This window comes from Pseudocercospora fijiensis (genome assembly GCF_000340215.1).
Source record: "Pseudocercospora fijiensis CIRAD86 unplaced genomic scaffold MYCFIscaffold_6, whole genome shotgun sequence".
Taxonomy (NCBI): domain Eukaryota; kingdom Fungi; phylum Ascomycota; class Dothideomycetes; order Mycosphaerellales; family Mycosphaerellaceae; genus Pseudocercospora; species Pseudocercospora fijiensis.
In genome coordinates this window covers 1,677,906-1,694,760 of record NW_006921537.1, presented here as the reverse complement: position 1 = coordinate 1,694,760, position 16,855 = coordinate 1,677,906, and the positions used below count along the sequence as shown (strand labels likewise).

General features: G+C 49.1%; 6 protein-coding genes across 6 annotated transcripts; 3 read left to right on the top strand and 3 right to left on the bottom strand.

The window, feature by feature from the left end:
• Positions 1–918: 918 nt before the first annotated feature.
• MYCFIDRAFT_6463 (uncharacterized protein) lies at positions 919–1,446 on the bottom strand (the record flags this gene model as incomplete). Its single annotated transcript, XM_007929685.1, has 1 exon — positions 919–1,446. A coding segment is annotated over one exon (528 nt), but the record flags the coding sequence as incomplete, so codon positions are not given.
• A 744-nt stretch (positions 1,447–2,190) lies between these two features.
• Positions 2,191–3,161, bottom strand: MYCFIDRAFT_76942 (uncharacterized protein). Its single transcript, XM_007929885.1, has 3 exons — positions 3,061–3,161; positions 2,787–2,894; positions 2,191–2,731 (listed from the first exon to the last, which is right to left on the bottom strand). The coding sequence occupies exons 1-3, from the start codon at positions 3,083–3,085 to the stop codon at positions 2,454–2,456; spliced, it is 411 nt and encodes a 136-aa protein (XP_007928076.1). The 5' UTR covers positions 3,086–3,161; the 3' UTR covers positions 2,191–2,453.
• A 534-nt stretch (positions 3,162–3,695) lies between these two features.
• Positions 3,696–4,023, top strand: MYCFIDRAFT_28465 (uncharacterized protein; the record flags this gene model as incomplete). Its single annotated transcript, XM_007929726.1, has 2 exons — positions 3,696–3,801; positions 3,860–4,023. Coding segments are annotated over 2 exons (270 nt in total), but the record flags the coding sequence as incomplete, so codon positions are not given.
• An 826-nt stretch (positions 4,024–4,849) lies between these two features.
• On the top strand, positions 4,850–6,001 carry MYCFIDRAFT_55964 (uncharacterized protein). The gene is made up of 2 exons (XM_007929822.1): positions 4,850–5,217; positions 5,267–6,001. Exons 1-2 carry the CDS (start codon positions 5,029–5,031, stop codon positions 5,894–5,896), a joined length of 819 nt encoding a protein of 272 aa, XP_007928013.1. The 5' UTR covers positions 4,850–5,028; the 3' UTR covers positions 5,897–6,001.
• Positions 6,002–10,014: 4,013 nt separating this feature from the next.
• MYCFIDRAFT_101397 (uncharacterized protein) lies at positions 10,015–10,637 on the bottom strand (the record flags this gene model as incomplete). Its single annotated transcript, XM_007930130.1, has 2 exons — positions 10,015–10,512; positions 10,566–10,637. Coding segments are annotated over 2 exons (570 nt in total), but the record flags the coding sequence as incomplete, so codon positions are not given.
• A 43-nt stretch (positions 10,638–10,680) lies between these two features.
• MYCFIDRAFT_176349 (uncharacterized protein) lies at positions 10,681–12,333 on the top strand (the record flags this gene model as incomplete). Its single annotated transcript, XM_007930129.1, has 13 exons — positions 10,681–10,691; positions 10,724–10,793; positions 10,819–10,948; positions 10,980–11,135; positions 11,165–11,227; positions 11,254–11,269; positions 11,300–11,549; positions 11,588–11,594; positions 11,630–11,699; positions 11,723–11,964; positions 11,995–12,060; positions 12,107–12,186; positions 12,229–12,333. 13 exons carry the CDS (start codon positions 10,681–10,683, stop codon positions 12,331–12,333), a joined length of 1,266 nt encoding a protein of 421 aa, XP_007928320.1.
• Positions 12,334–16,855: the final 4,522 nt, after the last annotated feature.

Genomic DNA, 16,855 nt, shown 5'->3' with positions numbered 1-16,855 from the left:
TCGAAGCCATAGAAGAAATGTAATGGTAGGTGGCTTTGTAGAATTCTGAATCTTATGTAGCATCTAGTATGCATAGGTGAGGTGTTCTCTGCATGCGGAGGAGCTCCACTTTCCAGGCAGCATTGCAGTGGCGATAGCCTCTCGTCGAATCGTCGAATATTTAAAAGGACTGTATACTAGGCAGCCTACTAGGTACCTCACCATATGTAATTTGCCAGCCATGCTCTTTCAGTTATCATTCGGCGGTGGCCGTCTCTGCCATCTCATCCTCCAAGTCACTTCTCAGACCATCAATCAGCTTTTGCAGCTTTCCTAAGAATGCACTTCTCGCAGCGTTCTGGAGATCTTTATGCAGTGTTTGAAATGTGACATGACCTTCCAACGTATACCCATTGCGCTGCAGACTGGTGAGTCATCGCTGGCTTGACTCTCCTATCGTCACTGAGGTGCTGTAATCGCAACCTGTAGAACTAGAGGGTCTGGATGAGTAAGCCTAGACAGACAACGTCTTACGACGACGGTTAGGTCGTAGCCTTTGCACTTTAGTTGCGTGGGCAGAGTCAAGAAGAGGATCAGATGTCGTACAAAGACGTGAAGGCTCGGTATCAAATGTTCGTCCTCGGTGTTGTCCAAGTGGTCCAGATTGGAGGCTTTCCCCTCGCTCGAAGGGCATCTCTGCGTGCTTTGAGGCTTGGGCACAAAGCAGTGCATATGCCGGCTTGATGCTGGATCCATCTCAGGCAGATATCCGACAGAAAGTATCATAGGCTCTGAAGCATCCTACCGTATTTCTCGCTTTGATTGTTGCTGAGGATCATTGGTATATTGCGTCTGCAGTCTCCATTCTCTCTCGACATCTCACGGCTTGTCCTTGGACTTCTTCGTCGTTCTTCTCACAGCACCAAGGCCCTTCTTTTTCGCCTCGGCCTCTGCCACTCGATTCAACCAGCTGAGGTATGTTTGCCAGCCGATCGCGATGAAGCCTGCGAAGACGTTCCTATTCACAGGCTTAATGAACGTGAACGTAAACGCCGTGACCAAAGGCCAGATTTTCCAGCTATTCTTCCAGCTCACAGGCACAGTCCTGATCACTCTGTCCTTTGCCTCTTTGAAACTTCCACCCGACAAGATCGTCTGCATTCCAAAGAAGTACGTGTTGAAGATCGGGGTGAAGCACATTTGAGACACCACAATTTTCGCAGCCAAGCTCTTCCAATGTTGCGCGTAGTTGAAGTTGCGTCCTAGCCAGAGGAACCATTTATAAGAAGGAATGCTGACAATGCCGCCGATTATGAGAGCTATCAGGCCGCGTTTTGGTTCATATCTGCCTTCTGTAAAGACATTGGTTTGAACGGTTTGCGCAGAGAGATCGCCAAGGAAATAGATGATCAATGTAGATTCCCACTGCGTCAGAAGAGGACTTCGTTGTTGCATGTCCGAGTACGCGCGGAAGGGTTCGACCCATGCCCAGTATGTGCCGCCAAACGCTTCTGTCGTTGTAGTTTGTTTTGAAGTTGCATTCGCTGTAGCGGAGACATTGCGATTAGATGTATTACATGGCTTTGTAGACTCCCATCTCTTGCTGTGCTTTGCAGGATAGTGGTTGAGGTTTCGCTGCACGGTCTGATGGAGTCGGCGGAGGGTTGACCGTCCAGCGAGGAAGGGAGGTATCATGTTTGGAAGATGAAAGAAGAAGGCATTGACAACGAGAGGAGAGAAATAAGAATGCTAGCAGGCAGGCATAGTAAGGATACTTGTGTGCTTGTTGAACGAGCTGTTCAAGATGTTGTTGCATGATGAGTCCAATGCCGATTGTTTACTGGCCGGACATCGGCTCTGCGGTTCCTGCGGCCGACTCTAGCGTGCTTCTTTGGTGGCTCACAGGGCTGATGGCTAACGGCTCATCAGGTACCACAGCAATTGAGCACCTTGCCATGTTGTTGGGGAAAACAAAGATGTATTCTGAAAAAAGACTGCTTGAATCAGTGTGTTCACAGGTCGATGTTTTGGTGACGACATGGACACGCATGGCTAGCGAGAGCGTTCGGGAAATGGCCAGGCTGGAGAGATGGTGAAGCAAATTGCGCCCGGTGGCAAGCAGCGCGAACAGCAAGATTCGTGTCAGCAGTGAGTCGCAACGAGCGGTCACAGAGGCAATATCGATTGAGAAACGTGAGATGGAAGCCGCAGTGAAGTATTGATCAGTTGCAATTCTCATGCACCATTGTCATTATGATACATAGCATGATAGTGCCGCTCGCCCTCCTGGCGCACCGTGATATCTCGTTTGAAAACACCCATTGACTTGCCCAAGTCATCTGATAGTAGCCCCCATAAACGCCAATGTGAAGAAGTAGCCAAGTTACCACCGCCCGTCACCCATGCTGACTGTGCCGGAGAGGTCGAGGTGGTTACTCATGAAGTCGTGTCGGTAGATGGAAAAGATACATCACTTAAGAGCGCTCGCCACGGAGACGGCGGGCAAGCTGGATGTCCTTGGACTGGATGGTGACACGCTTGGCGTGGATGGCGCAAAGGTTGGTGTCTTCGAAGAGGGAGACAAGGTAGGCCTCGACGGACTCTTGGAGAGCGCCGATGGCAGAGCTCTGGAAGCGGAGATCGGACTTGAAGTCTTGAGCGATCTCACGGACGAGGCGCTGGAATGGGAGCTTTCGGATGAGGAGCTCGGTCGACTTCTGGTAGCGACGGATCTCACGGAGAGCGACGGTACCTGAGATGCATGTTAGTGGATGTTGTTGGAACTGCATAATGGAGAAGATGCTTACCTGGCTTGTATCTGTGTGGCTTCTTGACACCACCGGTAGATGGCGCAGACTTGCGAGCGGCCTTGGAGGCGAGCTGCTTACGTGGGGCCTTGCCACCAGTGGACTTGCCTGCGAAGGTGTGTTAGAATGTTGTTGCAATGGTGCGAAGCTGTCATGGTGAAGGCGCGTCGAGGTGTTGAAGTGTTGGAGTGGCGGTGCGACGATGTGACGCGACGCCGACAACAACAAATCGCGACCGGCGGCGGCGACCATGAGGGTAGTGGAGATGACTTACGGGCTGTCTGCTTGGTACGAGCCATTGCTGATGATGCGTGTGATGTTTGATGGGTGTTGCTGAGTGTCGCTGGGTGATGAGAGATGTGGTTGGCTGGTGTGTGTTGGGTGTGTGGATGAAGAGGTGGAAGTTGGGGGACGAAGGTTGGCTTAAGAACAACGCGGGCTGTGGCCGCAATCACTGCGCTCTTTCAGATCACAAGCCAGAAAAGTCAGGCAGCAACTTCCAAAACATGTGCTGGAAAGCAGCACTCGCAAAGTTGAATGGCGTCGGCCAATGAACGCGCAGGATCAATGCGCTTAGCGTTGTTTTCCGCGAGAGGCAGCTGGTCCGTGTGCCTGCGCGTCGTGTTGTGATTAGAGCCGCGACTTTGATGCGCAGCCCTAGCCCGCCGTACTTAAGCCCTCAAGCTCCCGCCCAACTTCGACTTTGCACTCCACATCCACACAGCAGCCAACCACATCACCCAGCGACTCACCAACCAAGCTTCACAACCATCAATACCATCAACCTCTTCACACAACAACCTCATTCAAAATGACTGGACGTCAGTATTCGTCCACACTGTCGCTCCACCGCCATCTTTACTGACTTCCATCGCAGGCGGCAAGGGTGGCAAGGGTCTCGGCAAGGGTGGTGCCAAGCGTCACCGCAAGATCTTGCGCGACAACATCCAGGGTATCACAAAGCCAGCTATCCGACGTCTCGCACGTCGTGGTGGTGTCAAGCGTATCTCTGCCAGTAAGTTCTTCCATCTGACGCATCGAGCTCTAGCAACACCATCTGACATCTGCTCCAGTGATCTACGAAGAGACCCGTGGTGTCCTCAAGACCTTCCTGGAGGGTGTTATCCGCGATGCAGTCACCTACACTGAGCACGCCAAGCGCAAGACTGTCACCTCTCTCGATGTCGTCTACGCCCTCAAGCGACAAGGCCGCACTCTGTACGGTTTCGGTGGTTAGATGCTTGGTTTATGATATGGGTTTTTGTTTTGCATGGTTTTACGACACTCAGATATCCATCAGCGAGGGGCTGCAGCTCAGAGACGGCTGGCGATGGATGGCGCGAATGGGATGGGATAGCAGGCACATTTTCAGGCCTAGCTTTTTACTGCTGTAACATAACGGCTCCAGGAGTTTCGTGGTGATAATTGAGCCGATCAATGACAACGATGCATTAACTATTCACGAATGTCCTTTCGCTTCCACCCTGCACTTGCGCTTTGCTTTGTTTACTTTTCTGTCGCGCTCGTTCGAGGCTTTGCTCGTTATGGTGAAGCAGTGACCACCGCGTTGTTTTGATGACGTGAAGTCGAGTATCGCTCCGGGAGTCGCCGGCAATGTGCACCTGCATTGTGGAGACTGCTGCTTCTACGCACAGAAATTATCTGTGCTATCCAATATGAAGTTCCGCAGCATGCAAGATAGTGACATAGTGTGTTGCTGATGATCGTTTAGGAACTGTGTGGGTTTGGGGCCATACTATCCAAAAGCCCCAACTTCCGCTTGCGCAAGACCCTTCTCCCCAACCCTGAGCAGAAGTTGCAGAACGTCAACGTGCCTCACAGTCTCTCCGAACATTGACTTCATCGTGCGTACAGGTCGCACACTGGTGCAGGGCAGTAATGGACATTTGTGTTGTGCTGCGGGCAGATTAGATGTCTTCCAATCCTCCTGGGTGACCAGCAGTGCTGGCCGAGGTCGCTTTCAGCTGCATGCACCTAGGACTAGTGGAGCTTTCGTAAGGCGTCTTCCAAGCTTGTAAGAATCTCTCAGGTGCTTTAGGGTCGGCCGACGTGGACATTGGGACTACTATAAATTCACTAAAGAGCGCTCCCTGCGCACTCTCCTCGAGCAATTCTAGGCCTGGCAGGTCAAGACTGACAATCCGTACCAGTTTCGCCCCTACCACACATCAGCACTACCCAGCTCTCGTCCATACTCACGGGCTCGTAACTACTTTGCAGAATGCATCACCACAAGATAGCTCCTCCATTTCAGGGGGCGCAGCCGAAGGCGCTATTCTTCGATGTTTTTGGCACGTGTGTCGACTGGCGGAAGACTGTTACAGATGCACTTTACAACAGAGCTCAAGAAGCCTTGAACTCCTCAACTCCTTCGCTCTCTGGTCAAGCTTATACGAAGGCTACAGCTATGGTGAGCATATAAATGGTAGCGAGGATGACGTCCTACTGATTGCTGGCAGACGAAGGAAGACTGGGGCGAGCTCGCACAAGACTGGCGCAACACCTATCTGGTATTTACTCGTGCAATTGCGAGCGACCCCGATATTCCATATAAGACCGTCGATCAGCACCATCTTGACGCTCTAGTGGAGCTTTTGGAGGCCGAGCATTTGGCCTCTCTGTGGAATGAGCAGCAGGTTCTGGAGCTTAGCAAAATCTGGCATTATCTGGATCCGTGGGTCGACACGCCACATGGCATCCGTGAGCTGAACAAGAAATTCAATACCTGTACGCTGAGCAATGGCAATGTCAGCCTTCTGGAGGACATGGTCAAGCATGGCGGCATGCCTTTTACCCACATCTATTCCGCAGAGATGTTCAATTCCTACAAGCCGAGTCCCAAGGTCTATCTTGGAGCTGCAGAGAAGATGGGTATCAAGCCTGAGGAGTGTGTGATGGTGGCTGCGCATTTGGACGATCTCAAAGCGGCCAAGTCACTCGGCTTCCGCACGGTCTACGTGGAAAGGTCGTTGGAAGAGCGACATCCTGAGCTGCGCGACGAGCAGGGCATCGTTGATGTTTGGGTCACCGAGGGTGAGGATGGTTTCATTGCTGCGGCCGAGAAGCTAGGCATCGAGGTGCAGAGGTGAGTTGTGGTGTTGTTCATGGTGTGAGCTTTGGCGTATTGGCTGCCGCCAGTTCGGCGTTTTGCATCGTGATAGAAGTTCGAATGTCTTGTGGTTGTTGCTCTTCGTTGATTTCTTGGTGTCCTCACATGGTGCTGCCTGTCTGCATTTTGTCGTTGCCTCCGTGCTTTGACGTGGAATGTGGTTAGGTGTTGTAATGGATACTTCACATACTTTCAAATTTGAGCAATACAGAAGGATGCATAAATCAGAACTTCTCACAAGCAGCACGTAAAACACATCCGAAGCAGCTCAAAATCACACAACAATCCAGAACTACTACCAAGAAGCCCCGGCTTCAAGTTCGCAGCGAAAATCGAAAATTGGTAATCGTCGCCGTCGTGATAACCCTAACCCTAACAAGAAACGCCAAGCATTCACGACCACAGCGTTTGCTCAACCTTACACAGTGAAGTCGTACTTCGACTTCCCAATTCAAAACCCACATCATCAAAACGACCCGACCTCGAAAGGCACACCTACCGGAAGACATTGTTGTCAGCCAAAAGATGCAAGTCTCCCGTCTTCCGCGATGGCGCTACAGAAGCACTTCGATATGGCCTTGAATACTTGGCTCCTCAATGTCCCTCCTCGCGCTCTCGGGTGAAGCAATTGATTCGCGCGCTGAAAGATATGCCGCTGCCTGTAGTCCATCCAAAAAGGCCGACTTTCAGGCTCATGCCCGGTGCATCAAATAGCTGCGAGCAGCAGGGTAGGCTGTTCAATTCAGTTCTTGAGGACTGATTTACTTCAATGTGGGAAAAGCCAAGGGTCCAAAAGGCAGAGAAAGCCAACGCAGCAGAACTGACTCGGGAGACCTACCAAGCGACCCGAGGGAAAAGTGTCAAGTGATCCACACAGCAGGAAGAGCGGCAGAGAGAAAAGCCAATGGGGAGGATTGACACCATATTCGCCACACAACACCGAATACAGCATCGCGAGCCAGAACTTGCCAGAGACAACCTGGTTGTACAACTGCCTGTCGAAGCCAGCGTGCACAGAAGCCTGGATGACAGCAGAAGAGCAATCTGAAGAAGGTGCGGACCCAAACGCGGGCGACGACATTAAACTTAGTCGTGCCTCGAAAGCCTCACCAGACGTCAACCAGCCAGAAGCAGATACCGAGAAGCGACTGTATATTGAGAACCAAGTCATAGCTAGCGAAGATTACTCTCTATTCACCACGGGCCAGAAGCGAGCCGTCGTTGTAGCAGAATCCTTCGCTACCTGGTCCAGTCCAATGTCTGGCTCAATCTACTACCCGGCATTGAACCCAATCGCCTCGGACCTTCACGTCTCGAGCTCGAAGGCCAACATCGCAGTCACAACATCTCTGATCGTGCAAGGCTGGGCACCGATGATCGCAGGCTTCTCGGACGAAGATGGACGAAGACCAGCCTACTGCACATGCTTCACAATCTATATCACCGCCAACATGGCATTGGCTCTGCAGAACGACCTCACAGCGCTTCTACTTCTCCGAATGCTACAACCAGCATAAAGTAGTGGGACCGTCGCACTGGCCAATGGCGTGGTCGGCGATTGCATCCCCTCACATCGCTGGGAACAATCCTAGGTCCGGCGCTGAGTCCCATCCTTGGTGACCTGATGAGCCAGTTTCTCGGATGGCATTGGCGAGTGTCTACATCCAGCTTGACCTGGCGAAAATTGCCGACATAGCAACTGCATATTCTAGGCTGTCCTTATCCTCTCCATCGCCTTCTCCATCCCACTGGCACTCCTCTTCCTCGAGACATGTCGCATAATCGTAGGTGATGGATCGATTCCACCGCCATAGATGAGCCGGAACCTCAGTGATAACATTCGCCATCGAAGAAGACTGGCACGAGGCATTCAGGTCGACGAAAGCAAACTGGCGGAGCTCCGCAAGAACTGCAAAATCGTCATAGCGAGTCTCGACTTTGATTGTAATCGCAGACTTGGAATCGGCACCCATACTGCTGGCGACCGGAATTGCATTGGCCTGCGTCTACGCTATATCCACAGGCGCGTCTACCAGCTTCCACACACTGTACGGGTTCGACGTTGTGAGTGTCACCATCCCTCACTAGCGCAGACCACGCTGCATGTCGAGGTACACTCTGCTGTGACAGAGTCTCCAGCTTCCTATCGGAGGCGGCGGCGTGATCCCAGCGTTTAACACTGGCTAAGCGACTCAACTTTCCTATCAAGCGCAACCGCCAAGCAGACCTCACGAACTTCCCAATCGAGTTCGCGCGCATGCAGATAGCATTACCACTGCTCTTGACCGGAGCAATCGCGATCATAGGCTACGCGCGGATGCTTTCCCACAAGATACCTATCTTTGGCTGGGCCGGCTATCATGCTCTCCATCATCGGATACTGTCTATCCGCCGGCTTCCAAGTCCTGAATGTCCTCTCACATGGTAGACATCTATCCGGGAAAGTCTGCAGCCGCAACCGCCGCGAGCAACGTTTACGCGATGCTTGCTAGGTGCTGCGGCAGGTGCGGCTATCACACCAATGAGTGAAGCAATGGAATGGGTAATGGCCCTAATGGGTAAATCCAGACTTTGATTTTAAGTTCTGAGACCTCGGCCGTCGGCGGGTTCGCCTGTCATCTTTAGTAACGCGTGGTTGTTGGTTGTCAGCAGCTCCGTCATCTAGCATACGAACCATATTCATGAATCCGCGTAGACGCGAGAGCCTGATGAATGCCCGATTGACGGCTAGGCGGAAACGAATCCTACCATCCACCATTGTCCATCATTGACATGGAAAGTTCTCATTCTCACCGTCCTCTTCCTCATTTCGACCATCGGACCCATCGCGAGCATGTGATAAGGGATAGGTAGCTTGGCGCAAAGCCAAGAGAGAAAACGCCGAGTGCAATGAGGAATTGGCCAAACACGAGAAAGCGGCAGCAGCACGGCAAAATCGGCAGACCAGGCCGAACCGACGGCACGGCTACAGAGACAGCACGTTGCGTGTCAGAATCCCGGAACAATGAGCCTGAAATGCTTGGGTGTATTCGGATGGTTGTTTCAACAAAGCCTCTTCGACCGACCTTTAGCATGGGTATCCTGCCTTTCTAAAGTAACGTTTCCTGCTTATCCTCATTCTCAACGATGATGATGAATCTCGTATCCACAACGTATTGTCCAATATGCCGTTCCGTCATGATTGCCTCCCTCTCCAACGAATAGCCGTTGCTCTCGTCACCCGCTCACAAGCCTTTCGTAAATTCGTCTAGATGTAGGATGCACTACGCGTGCTCGAGCGGCACAAATCCTGGCAGTTTATCCAAAAACTAGAACGGTGCGAATGTGACTGTGGAGAAATGCGGCAGCTGCCGTTCATTGTTCGTGAGCCGTGATCGTAGGATTCTTCCATTCGCTTCTGTGCACTCCCTTGTCCAACACTGCCCCTGTGCAGATCAGGACCCATTGCTCCTCCACCGGATGCCCAACTGGATCCTTCGGAGCTCTGTCCACTCCCGTTCGTAAGAAGGAAGCTCTCCTTGTAAAGAAAAGGGGGCGAAAAGTGAGTGACTTCGATATGGCTTCGAGCGTTTGATCAAGCCATTCATGCACACAGCTGTTCGAACGAGCGCAAAGTCGAGGATGTCGTCGTGGAGCCGGGAGGAGGCTGAAAAGAATGCCAACCGACCGACCAGCCCAGCTTGCCGTGCTCCATATAACTCGCGTGCGGGCTGCAGCCATCGTTCATGTCGCCTGCAAGTGATCGACAGCACCTTACGTATATGCAGCCTCAATGTCCACCGGAATGCATTTCGAAGCCTCGGTCATTCGCTACTCGGGTCTGCTCGGAGGAGGGTGTAGATTGGAAAGCCAAGAAAGATATCCCACTGCCGCGCGCAGTGCTTGTGTGTCGTTTCATGCATGCGAGGAATTTCAAATTCACAATATCACACATTTGCTGCCCCCGCCTCCGCGCTCTCGTTCCTTGTCGGATCGTCGATATCGCTTCTTCTTGTCGCGGTCGGCATAAAGTTCAGCGCCGCCATTAGTCCGAGGTATTCTGGCAGCTGAAGGATCTGAATGTGATATCTTCTGGCTCTGCCGAGATGGCGCGCTAGCTCTTTGTCTCCGCAATTGGCGCACCACGTCGTAAAATGCCTTTTCGACATTGACGCAGTTTTTAGCCGATGCTTCGACAAATTCGCAGTTTAATTGCTTTGCGAGCGCGAGGCCTTCTTGTGTGGATACTTCTCGCTCTGTGACTCGGTCGCATTTGTTGCCGACCAGCATGATCGGTGCTGGTCCAGAGTAGCCCATGGTCAGGGACAAGGGTGAGCCTGGGTATGTAGGCGAACCTGCTGCAGCAGACTCTTTCACTCGTTGGATCTGGTGATGGAACTTCTGTATTCTGGTAAAAGACGATCGCGAAGATATGCTGTAGACCAGTATGAAACCCTCGCCGTCTCTTATCCATTGATCCCGAAGTGCAGTGTACTCTTCTTGACCAGCAGTATCCAGCACCTCCAGCATACAAGATTGGCCGTCGATTTGGACTTGCTTTCGGTAGGAGTCTTCGATGGTGGGGTCGTACGTCTCGACGAAGTGGTTCAAGCAGAGCTGCAGTAGATTAGTACCGTTGCACACAGCCATGCCATATTCGGCACACTCACTTGGATCGTCAAAGCCGTTTTTCCCACTCCTCCATCACCAAGCACTACCAGCTTGTAAAGGGTCATCTTTCCGTGAGACATGGTGGCGGCCGTGGATTGTCGTCAGACAGCTGGAATGTGGAGGATGTGCAAGCTGCTCGAAAGATGACTGCTCGTAGGCTTGTCAGGCGACTGCTACGAGATGCTGTCCGACGTGACGGTAGCACGACTCACTCTCATGCGACAAGAGTGCCGTTGGTTGGCCAATTGCAAGGGCTGGCGGGCAAACGACCAGTCCGGTGTTCCAATGGCAATCACTGGCACGTTCCAGGCTCCCGTTCACCACGGTCAAGGGCTGATATTCGCCTGGGCGTCCGCGGACGGCTCCCTCAGTACGACGGGGCGTGACGCCGAAAGTGGAGACACAGCGACGAGCGAGGAGACGGCGTAAGGGTGGTAGAATTGTGCAGGTGCGGTCCGATGTTGGCGGAGAAAAGCGGGCGAGTAGTGTATGGGATGATGTTGCTCTGGCCTTGCTTGCTTGCTTGCCTGCTTGCGTGGGACACGGTGTGCGAAAAGGGCAGGCTGGGGGTTGCCTACTGCCGTTCAACGGGCCAGAGGACTGCAGCAGCAGCGGAGGAAGAGCTGGTCGGGCGGAGAGGTGAGAAGTGGTAGCGGAAGCAGTGCGGGATGTTTGGGTGGCCTGCAGGCTTTCAGACGGCGATGTGCAACTCTATTTGCAGCGTGTCTGTGAGCGATGCGCGCAGACGTGGGAGTTGGCGGCAGATGGAGGGTATCAGGCGTGGATCCTTGATGGACGCTGAGTCGGAGGATCAATGCGGTGTTCCCGGGGGCCTCAGGAGGACACGGACGCGGACGCGGACGCGGACGCGGACACGTGCGGGCGGTGGCGGTGGCGCTGGCACATGGACACGGCGCCGAGAGGACGGGAGGTTCGTCAAGCGACTGCAGACGACGAAGAACGAGCGGAGCGGAGGGCGAGACGTGCAGCGGCAACAGCAGCGGCACACAACTAGAAATAGGAATTCAGTGTCCGAGTTAGTGCAGCGGGGGTGTGTGGGCAGCCGTCTCTCCTTTCCTTCCCTTCCCTTTCCTTCTAGGCCCTCCCTCTGCCTCTGCCTCCGCCTCCCTTTCGTGACAGAACACCTCAGTAGCAGCTTAGCGTTCTGCTCTCGGCGAACGCACTTTTCCCGCGCGCTGGAGCGACGAATGGCAGAGGGCGCTAGCGGAAGGGTGTACACCTCACACGCAGTGCACACGAAAGGCGAAGGGGGCGCTGCACACGTTATGCACCACACGGCCACGAAATCGATTCGTGTGTCTCCCATCGCAACCCCACAGCAGGCGGAGCAAGAGCACGGGCTTGGCAGTGCTTGCATACATGTATGTGTGTGTGCATGTGTGCATGTGCATGCATGTGCATCGGCAGTCAAGCCTTCTCGAACGGCTCACGCCTCGGCCCTCCGGCAGCATGCTCCGCCGCCGCCGCCGCCGAGTGATGGCCTTGCGTCTTCTCGACTCCCTCACCTCATATTACTGAGATGATCTCTTCTCGCAAGTCGTCTCTGCAAACTTCGCTCGCCGCCGCTGTGGAGCAGCGCTGCCGAGCACTGCACTCTCTGTCCACGCCTTCTAGCATTGGCCCTTGCCTAGTGAGCAGTAGCTCTCCCAGCTAAAAGGTAGCTGTTCACGGGCCGCAGAACCTACAAGTACCACGATAGGCGCGATTGATTCGGCGGGCCATGCATCCTCCAAAACTCAGATATAAGTATATCAACCTAAACAAGGGTGTAGATCGCGCCGCTACGGCGGCTAGGTTTGCTACGGCGCTTGTCTACTTCTATAGTTATTAATAGGCTATATATAGACCGCTAAGAGGTCTAATTTCGAGCTAATTTAAAGCCTTATAATAGTATAGTATAGGCCTACTTACAATAAAGCCAAACTAGACCTTATCTAGAGACTATTTCTACCTATTTGTTTATCGACCTGTTCTATCTCTTCCTCGTATTATATACCGCCTTTGTTTTAACCTTACTATCGCTAATTCTACGCTCTTTATTATATATAAGCCTTCGTATGCTAAATACCTATTGCCTAAGGATATAGAGTTGTTGCTTAGTAAGCTAGAAGTCAAGCGGCTAGTACGTATATCTCGTAAACTGTAATAATCTCGTACTAAGTATATTATTATAGTTTAAAAGCCCGTTTCTACTAAATCTATACGATCGAAGGCGCCTATTCTTCTACCCTACTAGTAGTAATAAGGGCATTCGAATAGAAGGCTTCGAATACGACGAATACCGCTATTTCGTATCGAATGTATAGTACTATAAGAACCGGCCGAACTACTTATCGAATAATAGTAATAGGCGACTATATCGACGACTTAGCTTTAAGTATCGTATCTATAAGCGCTATATAGACTATTAGCGCGCGGAAATAGCTCTAGAAGTCGTTATAACTACTTAGATACGTAAGAGGCCTTAGCGGAAGCGTATAGCGTATATAAAGCCTTGTTTCGACTATCGCGTAAAGTTAACTATTATCGAGGTCTACGAGAAGCGACTAAGAGCCGAATTTAGCGAGTTTCTCGATAACTGCGTACTACGTAGTCTACCTAATAGTTTAACGGTCGTAAGACCGGCTTACGTAATGCTTTTGCCGCTAAATAAGTGCTATTCGTATAGTCTTAAGTTTGTCGATAGTCTAGTAGTTAATAATAGTATAAAGGCCGTATAGAAAGAGATACTCGATTTTTAAGCTAGTAAGTAGATTCTTAGTACCTTATAGACCTTATATTAACCTGTTTCTAGGCTTAACGTTAGTCGCTTAGTTAGTAGAAGAAATAAGACGGCCTAAATAGAAGCAAGTATAGTACGACGCTAGCGCCGTAGCAATTACTCGAGACCGCGTTAGTAACGCTAATCGAGAAGTCCTTTATCGATTAAGTAACAAGCGAAGAGATAGTACGGAAATAGGGATTGTAGCCTAACTTTAGTAGGTATACGACTACTTAAGCGCTAAATTTAGCGATAGACGAGGCCTCGTACGAATAATTAAGTCTCGTAGACTTAATAGAAAGCTATATAGAGGCCTTGTTTAGGCTTCTAACTAGCAACTTCGAGCCCTTCGTAACTATAGGTCTTTATTTCTATTAGACTCGACCTATTATACGAATAAGCTAAAATAGCCTCTATTAATAGTCTACGTCCGTAATAACTACCTTAAATAGCTTCTAGCGGCTTACTTCCTTCTAGACTACGAGTAGGTATACCTAATTAAGATAGCAATCTTAATCCTTCGAGAAATAGCTTAATCCGACTAGATTAAGAAGGTTAGCGAATACGATAGATATAGGAAGCACTTCTACGTTAACGACGGCTGTTCTAGTAAAGCTAAAGATTAAGACGATTTGAACTAGACTAAACAGTCTTCTTAGATACCGCTATAGTCGATTACTAACGACTTAGCGAGTAAGTAACTCGGTATAATTTAAGGCCTTATAGATTATAGTATTATTTAGCGCCTCTACTAACGCTATCTTATTAAAACCCTCGAGAAGCACTTTAAGCGCTTTCTAACTACCTTTAAGGCTATAACTAACGCATTGTTTATTATAAGAGACTAAGAAGAATGCTAGCAGTTTATTAAGACTGTATAGAGCGACCTACTAAGCTATAATATACTAAAGGCGGTCGAGAAATTAGACTATTTAAAGAAGAAGTAGATAGCTTCTAAGAGCGATCGATAGGCGACTTAGGTACGGCTCGGAGATCCCCTTTTAATAGCCGTTCGAACAACTAGTCTACTAGAGGGCTATTACGAATACTTAAAGCGCCGAGATAAGCGTTAAATACGCAAATAGAGCTTGCGAAGTGCGTATTCGTCCCCTATTTATAATGTTATCTGAATTTATATAAAAGAAGCCCTTTTCTATATTTTTTAGAATAGCTAGAATTCCTTAGAACAGCTCCTTCGACTATATTCTTCTTCCCTTCTATACTATAACTACTAATAATAACTAACTGTTTCTAGGCCTTATAATATACCTATTCTAACTCGACGATTATATCCGCGAGCGCGTACGATAAAACAGTATTGTCGACACCTACGGTTAGCTACTAATATAGCGGAAATACAACACTCTAGCCTTTAAATACCTACTATCTTTAGTATAGAAGAAGATAGCTAATAAGCTTATATAGTATTATAAGGATATAGACAATAACAAGCCTGCTTAGCGGATAGCTCTATCTGCTTTATACGACGACGTATATACTAAATGCTTCTACTACTTCTAGTATAGCTATTACCTGCCTTACAAGCATATCTAGCGCTTCTATATTACTAGTACGAGTGTTCTTACGCTACGACGTTGTTAGTTATATAAGAGCCGCTTTTAAGGTCTAAATAGCAATCTTATATACCCTAAGTAGTATAATACTAGGCTTGTTATCGATAACGACAACTAGTTAGGTAAAGCGACCTACGTTAATATTAATAAGGCTCTAGGAGTATTACGAAAGCGCCGAGTTAAGGAATACTTCTATTCTATATAAGAAGCAGTTATATAGGCCTTCTTCCGCTTCTACGATACGTAGGCTTCTAATTTAAACGACGCTTAGCAATACGAGGCCCTCCTATAGTAGGTAACTAACTACGCCTTAATAAACTAGAAGTTAATAAACGATTATATAAACGACTAGTTTAAACGTAGCGCTAAAGAGGCTAAATTAATACCTTGTCGTACTTCTAAGTAGCGAGGTATTAACGATAGGCCGTTGCGGTAACTAGTCTTCTATACGGCTACATTGCTAACTCCGCCTCTATTAGTTGCCTTAACTAATACTAACCTTCTAGATATATATAGGCCTCGTATTATTATCGAAGGCTATTCTTTACTAGTCTACGGTCTACCTAATAAGAACGGCTTTATTACTTAGGTCGAAGATAGTAAAGAAGACGTACTATACGAGGTTAAGGATAACCTATTTAATAGCCTCTTAGATATAGACCTTCTATAATTAACGCTAATTAGTCGATTGCCGCTATCTTTACTAAAGGACGCTAGCAAAAGTAATTAATATAATAACGACGAGGTATTAAGGTATTAATAGCCGTTGCTATCCTCCTTACTAGACGATTTGCCCTTACTAAGTAAGCTATTTCTACCTCGTAATCTACTACCTTCTACGGTAGAGCTACCTTCTACTATAGAGCTACCTTCTACTATAGAGCAACCTACTATAGCACTATCTATAGCTCTATATTTATTACCTATATAGTTACCTAGTAAAGACACTTCAATTGATCTACTATAGCTATTAGGTAGCTCTTATAAACCTCGTCGTTAGAAGCCTTTAATTAGTAAGCCTATAATACCTTCGAAACGCGCTTATAGAAGGTTATATATAGGTATACTACCTAAACCGTACCGGATAGATTAATCCTCTCGTATACTATCTCCTATACTAATTAGACTACTAAAACGACGGATCTAAGGAGAGGTTGTCGCTTCTAAGCGGTAGAAGTAGTAGTGCTAAGGTGTAGGCGTAGACTTAGTCGTTTTCGAGCGATTACGGCTATTCGGAACGGTAGAAATCCGAGGTAATTAGGTTGTATAAGGGGTGTTTGCAATACCCCGATTTGTACACTAATTTTAGTAGTTATAGGGCACTCTATAGGGTAGTACGGAACCTACAGGGTATACTAGAGCTACCTCGAATTTACTTTCTAGGTTGATCTATAGCGTTAACGTATATCGGAGTAAAAGAGCGCTTATACATTCTAGGGTATCGCGACCCTTGCTTAGCGGCACCGCTTGCTATACAAAGTATAGTGTAACTAGGTATTAGAAGCTAATTAGTGCGATTGTTAGGAACTTTAGTTCTTTAGCTAGTTTAGTAACGATTAGGGTTAAGAAGGAGGGTGTTTTAGAAGCCGTATAGAAGGCTAGTTTAAAGCCGTATAGACAGCTAGTTTAGTAACGATTAGGGTGAAGAACGAGGGTGTTTGAAGCCGTATAGAAGGCTGGTTTAAAGCCGTATAGATAGCTAGTTTAGTAACGATTAGGGTTAAGAACGAGGGTGTTTAAAGCCGTATAGAAGGCTAGTTTAAAGACTATAGACAACTGTAGACAACTAAGTGAGCGCTATGCTATTGTAAGAAGGGTATATTAGCAGGTAGATAGGGTAGTAGTAGGTACGAATAGTATTCGATAAGGATCTAGAAGGAGAGGGAGGAAGGCAGGAGAGTTGGCCTAACGCTAAGCGCCAAGCCCTACCTAA